Below are 11,276 nucleotides of genomic sequence, written 5' to 3' on the forward strand. Positions count from 1 at the left end.
AGGGGAGAAAATTTTAAAAAAGGAACACATTTGCCAACCATTTCCCCACTGTTCACTTGATGATGGTAAATTATGCAATTAATTGGGAACTGTTTAAAATGGAAAGAAAATAGACATCCTATAGTTAACTAAAGTAATTCATTCCACAGCACTCATATACCAGGGCATGAAGGGTTACCCTAATTACTCATGATTTATGTGTAAAATCGAAAATAATATTTTACTTATATTATATGATTAAATGTTGAATAACATAGTTTAATTTTTCCCTCATTATTTAGAAATGACCCATGTCTTCTTTCTTCTTTCTCTGTAACATCATATTTGAAATTAAACAAAACCTTTTAAGCCATCTTCAACAAATGGTGCTGCCAGCATTTTAACTTTTAAAGACACAGTCATGATTTCAAAAGCTGCATTTTATTGAAGGTACAAAATGAGCTGCCGAAAGTATCACACATCTGCATTGTACACACTTTTATATAAAAAAAATAATCATTTAAATCTCTTGCGTAGACTCTTTTCACCAGAAAGACTAAACAAGTAAAATAAATAAATCTGACAATGATAAAAAAATAGACCAGAATTCATACATGCTTTAAAATGTCAACATACAGGAAATAAATTGATTGGAATCTGTTAAACATCCTTGTTCATGCAAAACGAAGCCCACCATCCCCAACTTGGAGGGAGAGCAATAATTAGGGGTTAAGACACTTATTCCAAAATGGAGACAAATGATTTGTTTCCTTGGACGTTAGGACCAGTTAAATATGTCACATGAGAAGCTTTTGACCAACCCTAACAATAGGAAATCATCATACAGGCAGAAGGTATAGAGCAGAAGCTAAATGGCAAATGACATTTAGGAGGGACATCAGTTTTTATAAAGGAGCACTACCAACTAATTTAAGTTTTAGTTTTTAAATAAAATAATAATAATAATAATAAAGCAACTAAAGAAATTGGATCATTAACTAAAACACAGTTTTGCTGACATTGTACCCAATTCATTTTCTCTAAACCTAAAACCTAGGGACCACAATGCTCTTTGTAGGTGACCCATTCCTCATTTCACACTACTCCTCTACCCTTCTTCTTTTCAACCAACATATTCTGGCTCTTTTTTGTTTTGTGTGGATTAACTGCATATTCTCCTAGATCTATGTTTATGCGTAGGCACATATCTTGATAAATAATTTATATTTTCATTATTTAGTAGAAAGAACATATATTTTATTTTGATAAATATAATTTGTAGAATATACTAACTTACTCTGCAAGTGAAAAAAAGGCAGTGTGACCCATCATCTGAAAAGGTTGGACAATGGATACCCCTACTCTAAAGTTCATTGACAAATGCTATTTTGCTGGTATGGGAATTTGTATGAAAGCTTTGTAGAGAATGCTGAGAAAAGCTAAAAAACACTCAACTTGTGCACACTCTGATTTGCTACCAACAAGGCCTTGAAAATGGCAAGTAAAGTTACATCTTGCTGAATAATGTAATTTAGTACTGGCATAACATTAGGCAATAAGCAACTTTATTATTTTTAAATGTATTTCATGATTTAGACTTGTAATGGCCCACACTGCTTTAACAGCTGACATTACCATAGCTGCCACTTTTTCTATGTTTGCTTAGACAACGTTTTTGTTGTTGTAGTGTTTGTGTTTTTTTGGTATGACCTCTAGCTATTTTGCATTTGTCTATGTGTAGATGGTTGCTTAAAGTACAACACGTGGCCAATCTAATAGTTTCACTGTGCAGATCCAGAATTACATGGATGTCTCCTTCTGTAAGTATTATACCCTCTAGACTGTGCTACACTACTTTGTGCAGAGCAACTAGTATTGGATTGAATGTTACCACAGAAAAAAATGACCCTGGGAATAGTTCCAGCAATTGGCAAGTTTGGATTAGTGGATGTTCAAAGAAACCATTACCAACAAAAGCACAAGTTAGACTGGATTTATAGAACATCAGAAACTATGTACACAAGGAATTAAACATTTTTTTCTATGCCAAATATAATTTTCACTCTGTAACACCATGTGATAATATTTTGCAAAGTGTACTTGTTTTATTTATAGGAAAGTATTTGAAAACACAGGGATAGACTGTTTTGCATCAATTATGTATCCCTTTAAGAACTTGCTGTATAATATATGATTCTGTTTTATAACTGTTAGAATATAGCATTTGGGCTTTTTTATAGTACTGATTTTTATTTATATGGGAATAGCTCTTGGGATACATATCATTTCTCTGCGCATTCCATTTGTTGTTTAATTGCACAGTGTGTTTGTTTGCAAAACTGCATGGTGTCACAGGTGTAAATTGTTTTAGGCATCATATAAACATATTATTTCACTGTAAACAATATAACATAAAGGGACCACCTATAAGTATGTTAAGATGTTAAGTATGTATACCAGCATTTTAAGTTGCACCATACTTCCCTAATAATGCTTGTTCTCTAAAGCAAATAAAAACTTGCAGGGACATAGCAGTAAATAATTCAATGTTCATGTCTCAGACAGAACATATAATTAAAAAAAATCTAAGTTACTTCTATCACAATGACTCTTAATACCTTTTTATGAAACTTAAATGCTTTTCATAAGAGCATACTGAGGTAGTCTCATGAGTGTGCACATGTCTTGAGCACTGTATGAATAACTGTTAAAAACATGTGGCAAACAATTCTGTCATATAGTGTCCAAGACAAATGCCTCTGAGACTATCCAGATATGCCTTCATGAAAAATATCTGGATCATGAAAGGTTAATTTTTGGCTTCAATGTCCCTTTAATATTTTTCTTCCATGTCCATTTTTTTAGCTGCAACAGAGTCCTTGTAATACTTTGATTTCTAGTTTGGCTGACTGTTTAGTTCTATAAATCTCTAGAGATAGTTTATATCAATAGCATGACGAGACCAAAGATCAAATGTTATATGATTTCTGAAAGTAGGGTAAGTTTCTTTCATAACACTACCGGCATTGTAACCCTATAGAATAATAAACTTATCACAAGACCGTCGGCTGTCAGGGCATTAAAATTAACTAAAGCTATATCCAGACCCCCCTCTAGTGCACTGAGCAGTATTGAGTCTAATTATGGCATTAACTATCTAATACATGAGAATCTTCACATCAATGTATATTTCAAATTTAAAAGGACACATTAATGTTAATGTGTTTTCTGATGGTATTTTCCAGAAATAGCAACCTTTTTGTGTATCACTCTGCACAGTTTGAAACACTGGCTCCATACAATTGAATAAGTATAATTAATTTAGAAGAAAATGCCAAAAATATATAATAAAATGAGACATAAATAGCATAACATTTTGAGGTTGATATTTTTTTTCTTTCTACAGCTGATAAAAAGCAGTGTTTTCCTTTGAGATCCTGAGTGGCTCATAGGGATACATTATTTATCTCATGCCTTTCTGAGATAAAATTGTGTCGCTGAGCACAGAAAATAGTTTAAAACTTCAAGGAAGGTTCTGTGTTGATTTATTTTGTTTTGTACTTTTTATTACATTTGAATATTTTTTTAACAAAGTGCAAACCTTGCAGAAGAATTTTTGAAAGCAATCTTTCCAAAATCTATTTTTTTAAAACTAATTTGAATAACTGAGAGAAATTGGCTTTTGTATAAAATTACTTGTATAACTGATGTATAACTGATGTTACCAGTTGCAGTGGTAATTATATACCAGATCTCATAGACCTAATCTCATAGACCTAGTAAACAATGCACAAAACATTTTTGCTTTCTCTGTGCAATTGGGTTTTAGATATTCTTTCATTCTCTTCTTTTTTTTGGGGAGGGGGTGCATAATCTCTGGCATAAAAAATTGTACTTTTCAAATAATATTGTAATGTTTCTTTTAAGAATATACATGCAACTGTGGAGTTTTCCAAGTTAAACCCAATATGGAAACTATAGAAGATATTGGGGCATATGTATCAAGCTCCGAATGGAGCTTGATGCCCCATGTTTCTGCAGTTATGCAGCAGCGGTCACAAAGACCGCTGCTCCATAACCTGTCCGCCTGCTCTGAGCAGGCGGACAGACATCGCCGGAAATTAACCCGATCGAGTATGATTGGGTTGATTGACACCCCCTGCTGGCGGCCCATTGGCCGCGAGTCTGCAGGGGGCGGCGTTGCACCAGCAGCTCTTGTGAGCTGCTGGTGCAATGCTGAATACGTCGAGCATATTGCTCGCCGTATTCAGCGAGGACTGTCGGACCTGATCCGCACTGTCGGATCAGGTCCGACAAACCTTGATAACTAAAGGCCATTGTATTATTATACCAACTGACACTAAGGTGGGATCACATATATTAGCATAAGTCAAAGCTGCAATATATACTGTATAGCATTACACGGTATATATATATATATATGAGCTAAAGGTTGACAGCACGTGGAGCACGACTTATTGAATATAGACATTTTATGTTCTTATTCCCAATACATTTTCTTCTGCAATGTAAACTCAGTTTAAAGATTTGAGGTTTGCAAACTGTTGATCGACTTCTAGATAAATTTAAAAGCTAAAACCCATTTTGCAAACAGTATACGTTTGTACCCACAAACTCTATATAAAAAGATTGTTACCAGATTCAGCAAGGTTATTTTATGTTACACACATTTGTTAGAATTTGGTGATGCCTCATAATCAAGGGTTCTTAAAGAGTTTTCTTTAAAAAAAAAAAAAAATGAAATTTATTAAAACATTAATAATTTTTAGCAAACAATTTTGATGTTGTTGCTAGTTTAACTTGGCAAATTTCAGGCCCTCATGGAAAAAATAAATAGGATCAGCATGCTTTAGTTTATGCCCTACTCTACTTATATGGGTCTAAAGTATCTGCTTTTAAAAACTGTTTTTAAACTAATTACCAGCCATTCTGACAATAATGGGTTCAAGATACAACTAGCTGTGCCTTTAGCAAACAAAACTGTATCATATCAAGGTCCAATACTTATAAAATATTCAAATTATCCACAGTAATTTCTAAGTGCTTCTTCGCATATTTTCTTCATAATTTAAAGCAATAAAACATTTATAAACTTTAAAAATAAAATAATTTTGACATCTTTTTTTTTCCCTCTCCATTTTTGCAAGTTATAAGTGCCTCTAAAAACTTCCCTTAATAGTCACTATACATCACTAGAAGTCCTGGCAGATAAAAATCTGTGTGGGATGCAACCACAGCACGCAAGCCACAGTGACTTTTGAATATCTGGGTTCCTGAAAGCATAAATAATTGGATTGATAACTGAATTGAAAGCAGCTGGTAGCACCAGAGAGTAAGTGTAGATCATTGGATAAGTGGAATCTGCCACCAGTGAATAGACAGTAAATGGTATCCAGCATAGTGCAAAGGTGCCAAGGATGAGGGACAGGGTAGAGACCCCCTTTCTGGTGCTGGAGGCCTGAGAAGTTGCCATGAACTGATGCTGCACAGCTATCTGTTGGGCATGTCGGAAAGCAATCCGGCAAATCTGCAGATATAACTGCATCATCAAGGCAAAGAGCAGGAGAAAAGTCACCGCCAGGACAGCTGCATTGTTTTTAGTGACTGGTTTAAGGATGCTACAGGATGACTGTTCCTTGACACAGTTCCACCCCATGATAGGCAACAAACCGATGCAGATACAAAGTGCCCAGACCAGGATTAGCATCAAATATGTGAATGTCAGTGTTCTCTCTGTATGATAGGTAAGCGCATTGTAGAGTGATAGATACCTGTCCATTGTAATGGCCAATAGACTGCATACAGAGGCTGAGAAAGAGGCCAATAGTAGCCCTGCAGAACTCAAGGTAGCCATGTCATTGTTAAATACATAAAGCACAATAAAATTGACAATAAGTCCCACACCAGCCAGCAGATCAGCTAAAGCCAGGCTGCCAATAAGTATGAACATGGGGGCACGTAAGGTGGGGGTATAAAACAGTATAGCAATGACAATGGCATTCTCACAAGCCATGACAGTTCCTGTCACACAAAGAATGATGTCCCAAGGGTTGAGAGGCCTGTCCGGGGACAGATCAGATGTAATGACAGTAGAGGTGTTGGTGTCCCAGGGGTCGATGTGATGGGATATTTTGCTGGCTGACACATTGCGGAAATGCAGCAGGTGGTCCATCGCTGCAACTGCAGGTTGGTGAAGCATTGCTGCACATCAAAGGACAATCCATTGCAAAGAGAGAGAGAGAGAGAGAGGGAGAGAAAGATAAAATTGTATGGTCATGAGAGATGCAATAAAAGAATACACATTATCCTTCATAGCAATACATCATAGTTATGGGCATCATCCTACTATATAGAAATGTATCCAGCTCTTTATTAATTAGGTTAAAACCAACCCATGTCTTTTTTTTTTTAATCTCCCAGCAACATATTACATAAATGTCTATCTTTTGTCTCTATTATCAATATTCTCTACAGCATTACAGTTGACTGGAGGACACGTTTAGATTAGTTTCCTTCCCACAGTTCCTCGGGTTTCATTTCTACATAGGATATAAAACACTTGGCAGTGCAAGGGTTAAAGCCACATACATTTCATGCTCTGGAGTTCTGTCTACCTATAGACACTGGGTACTCTTGTGTCTGCAGTCTCCTTTCCTTCATCAGCCAAGGTGAGAAAAAAGCAAAGCTGCCTGCTCCAGAGGGAGGAGATGATTACATAGTAAATGCCTGAGCTTTGGAAGCATGTGAGAGCTGTAAATTATAGGATGTCTATCTTAATAACAATGGATTCTACAATAAGCCTCAGCACAACACTGTCTGCTGAAATATCACATCCCTGGATATGTGCATGTTTACCCAGCACCTGGGAAAGATACCTGCTATTTGCCTGCTGGATTATCCTGATCACAAAGGATTTTTTTCCCAAGGAAAGTTGGGAGATGATACAATTTACCATCAAGATAATCAGTGACAGATAATTGATAAAGCTTTGTAAAAATATGACCCCTGCGTTTGTATTTCCTTTCGCTTTAAATTACTGCACTTCCCTTCTTATCCTTGCAGCATATTAACCACAGCCCTCAGACCACATCATAAAACCAGTAAGCACCTCAAGGATAATAAAAATGCTAAGCAGAATTTCCACTGGATAGTACATGGGTACTAATGAGAAGTGATGCTCACAGTGACCATTCAAGCATCAGAGGGGCCTGTACTGCAGATCACAAGGGATAATCAATATGCTCTTTCCTAACATCAAGCACAGCCTCCTTAAATTCATCTTGGAAGAGCAAAGGGTACGTACGTCACACTCACACACCGAATATATCCACCTTTTTGTAAATCGATGTACAATTCCATAGACACACGCACACACAACTATACAGTATATATATATATATATATATATATATATATATATATATATATATATATTATATATACAGTATATATTATGTGTGTGTGTATGCTTAGCTTTAAAATGCAGAAATTCATAAGGGTAACTCTAAAGTAACACTATCTCAGCACACACACACATATATATCTATATATCTATCTATCTTTCTATCTATACATATATAGACAAATAAAAAGCTTGATGCATCTCAATATATCTTTTTTACTTCAGTGTATAGAGAGAACGTACATAAAGTATAAACACACCTGAATCTTTCTCCCTATCTTTTATCTGTCTGCCTGCCTCTACCTAGCTTTTTAATAGTGAAACACAATATACATACTATATACAATTACTGAACATTAGATATAAAGATAGATAAATAGATGGATATATATATAGATAGACATATATAAACATAACTGTACACTATACATAGAATAATAGTTCTATTTATATCTACATGGAAATAAAAGGAATAAAAGAGCTGTGCCAAACTATATCTACAGGCAGTCAGGCACATGCAATGTGCCAGTCTGAGACAAGCATCTTCCTTACCTTCCTGATCTCCTCCGCGGTCTCTTTGTGCTAGTCCTTGCAGTTCATTCCTTGGGTAACATTGCTAATAATGCTGGCAGATTGCTGGCTTTGACTTGCACTTAATATTCTTGCCCCATTGGGTCTGCTGAGAATTCTCAGCTCTGACGTCAAAGTGTTCGCTTATATTCATGATCAGCTCCCAAGTCTGTGAATCAGAAGGGGATGTGATGAGAATACTAAGGAGGACACACGCACACACACAAACACACACACTGGCTCCTGCAGCAGGCAGGCACAAACACCACACCTCTGGAATTTCATTCATAAGATTTTTTCCATGTATAGGGACACACCTCCTTAAGGTCATTTTTTACAAATTGCATGCACTTATTTTACATATAGCATGTGTCTGAGCATTATACATACAGTGCATTACTAAAATACACAATATGTTTATATTATTATTCTACTAAATGATAAAACCAAAGTAGGACATACAGTTGTATAGTTTTAGATGACATATAGATGTATAAATAGATGGATAGATAGATGATAGATAGATGACAGATAGCTAGATAGACTATAGATGATAGATATACAGATATATAGATAGATACAGACAGATAGCTAGATAGCTAGATAGATAGATGATAGATAGATCATATATATTTTTTTATATATAGAGACAGACAGATAGATAGATAGATAGATAGATAGATAGATGATAGATAGATAGATAGATAGATTGATGATAGATAATAGATAAATAAATAATAGATAGATAAATAGTATAGATAGATAGAGGATAAATATGTGTGGATGTATGTATATAAAATATTTATGTAATGTGTGTGTGTAGATATGTGTTTCTATATTATATATATATAAAACTTCTCCATATATGAAGTGTCTCACATGCTTGCTTTTTTAATGAGTGTCAAAAATAAAAGGATGTGAAACCCAATTTTTTCTTTCTTTCATGATTCAGATAGAACATGTGATTTTAAACAACTTTCCTATTTACCTCTATTATCCAATTTGTTTTGTCCTCTTGGTATCCTTTGTTTTAAAGGATATCTAGGTAGGCTCAGGAGCTGCTGATTGGTGGCTGCACATATATGCCTCATGTTATTGGTTCACCCAATGTGTTCAGCTAGCTTTTAGTAGGGCATTGCTCTTTCTTTTACAAAGGATACCAAGAGAATAAAGCACATTAGATAATAGAAGTACATTGGAAAGCTATTTAAACATTGTATGCTTTTTCTGAATCATTAAATATTTTGGGGGGGTTTCATGTCCCTTTAATTTTTGCCATAGACTTGGCATAAAAATTGGTTTTAACATGCTTTAGTAGGGGTGAAATACATTTACACTAATACATGTATATAAAATAGTATGCTTTACTCTATACATTAGCTGCTTAAGAATGTGTTTAATAAATACACAAGTGCATATCTATCTGAAACATTCAACTTCCTGTTTCAATTACACACATTTCTTCAGTCAAGATAATCAATATATAATGCATACATTGCTGTAGCTTTTATAAAGGTACCAGTACCTGATATGTATCAAACATAAAAATAAGTACATTTAAGGATAAATAATCATTTTACAAGTGAAGAGGCAGAAAATGGCATCTGCTGCCTATCAATAATTATGACCAGCCTCTAAGCCCCCTTCCTCTCATCTCAGGGTGACGTTTTATCCAGATGTTGATGATGTCATCGGTGCATAGGATCTGCCTCTGAGTTGGAGCTGTATTAACCCTTTACTACTCCTAAGAAACGTTCGTTCTACAGTGTAGCTCCAATCATATAAAGTGCTTCATTAAATAATCTTTTTGTCTGTTTGGTTTGCTGCAGACATTCCGATCGCTCTGCCTCCCACACACACCCCCATTTTCTTGCAGTCAATACATTTCTCTTTGACAACAGCTGTTTCCATAGAAATAATAGGAAATGAGGAATCCCTGACCCTCGGGACTAATCTAGTGTGTGCTTGAGTTAAATACCAAATACCCCAGAACATGTTCAGCGCATTACACAGCACTAATTATTTTAGGGATCACTGGCACAAAGGAACATACTGATGTAGAACCTCTTTGTTCTGACAGTACTGAGGTTTAACTAAAAAAAAAGCAGCTAATTAGGCAGGACTTGATACAGTCTCCTTGGGAAATATATACAGTTCCTCTTTTTAAAGGGTGAATGCTTAAAAGGATTGACATTGCTTTAACAAAATATTATCCGTTAAGCAGTAGCAGGGGGTCAACTTTGTCAGGCTGCTTGCATCATCATAGTTCACACATTTTAATGTATTAATCAGAATGTAATTTTCAATGAAATTCTGATAGATTTTCTGATGACGTTTCCTGGAGGTTATTATAGGGCAACCTCTGTGCACAAGACGGTGCCCTTTTTATTAGGTAATAAGGGGCATTATATGGGTAATAATGCAATGCAGCAGCAGACCCAACGGTGCACATCACACAGCACCTCACAGCCTGGAACTAATCAGAGCAGCAGGTCCTTGTGTTTGGAAGTTACATAAATGTGACAACAGTTTCTATTAGTAATCGGTGTCAGCATAATGCAGACTCCAGCATCCCATTGGGGATATTACAGGCTTGTTACCCTACTCATCTCTCACTTCTCCGTGATTTTAGCAGCATTTCTGTTTAAAGGGACAGTCAACACCTTGTAACAAGACATTTCTGTTTTGCTGCTATAGAATAAAACAAATTAACATCGTTTTTTATGCCAATTGTTTTTCAATAGTCAAACCCCACCCACCATTTGCCTTAAATGGAGGAGCCAATCTAGGCTATAAACATCATATAGCAAGGCTAGCAACAGTCATAAAGTCAATGTAAAATGCATTCGGCTAGATTACGAGTTTTGCGTTATGAGTCTTGTAGGTACAGCTGTCCTGCACACTTTTTTGGCCGTACCGCAAATTAACGTACGGAATTTTCGTAAAGTCTTTTTTCAATGGGGACTTCTATAGCGCCAGTATTCCAAGCTTTTTTTTGGAGGACAAAAAGTGAGCGGTACAGCCTATTTGTAACGCATTGTAAAGTCAGTAGTTATGAGTTTTACGTTACAAAGCTGTAGCATAAAACTCATAACTAAAGTGCTAAAAAGTACACTAACACCCATAAACTACCTTTTAACCCCTAAACCGAGGCCCTCCCACATCGCAAACACTAAAATATATAACATTGTAGCTAGCTTTGGGTTTATTTTTATTTCACAGGCAAGTTTCTATTTATTTTAACTCGGTAGAATAGTTACTAAATAGTTATTAACTATTTACTAACTACCTAGCTAAAATAAAT

The 11,276-nt window shown here is 35.5% G+C and overlaps 1 protein-coding gene across 1 annotated transcript; it reads right to left on the reverse strand.

Moving 5' to 3' along the window:
• Nucleotides 1-5,182: 5,182 nt before the first annotated feature.
• Nucleotides 5,183-6,199, reverse strand: LOC128639503 (G-protein coupled receptor 12-like). The gene has a single exon (XM_053691648.1). It carries the CDS (start codon nucleotides 6,197-6,199, stop codon nucleotides 5,183-5,185), a length of 1,017 nt encoding a protein of 338 aa, XP_053547623.1.
• Nucleotides 6,200-11,276: the final 5,077 nt, after the last annotated feature.

This window comes from Bombina bombina, chromosome 1, assembly GCF_027579735.1.
Source record: "Bombina bombina isolate aBomBom1 chromosome 1, aBomBom1.pri, whole genome shotgun sequence".
NCBI lineage: Eukaryota > Metazoa > Chordata > Amphibia > Anura > Bombinatoridae > Bombina > Bombina bombina.

Bases quoted from the DNA above. Each gene is read 5' to 3' on its own strand.
- LOC128639503 (XM_053691648.1), bottom strand. From the start codon at position 6,199: ATGCTTCACCAACCTGCAGTTGCAGCGATGGACCACCTGCTGCATTTC.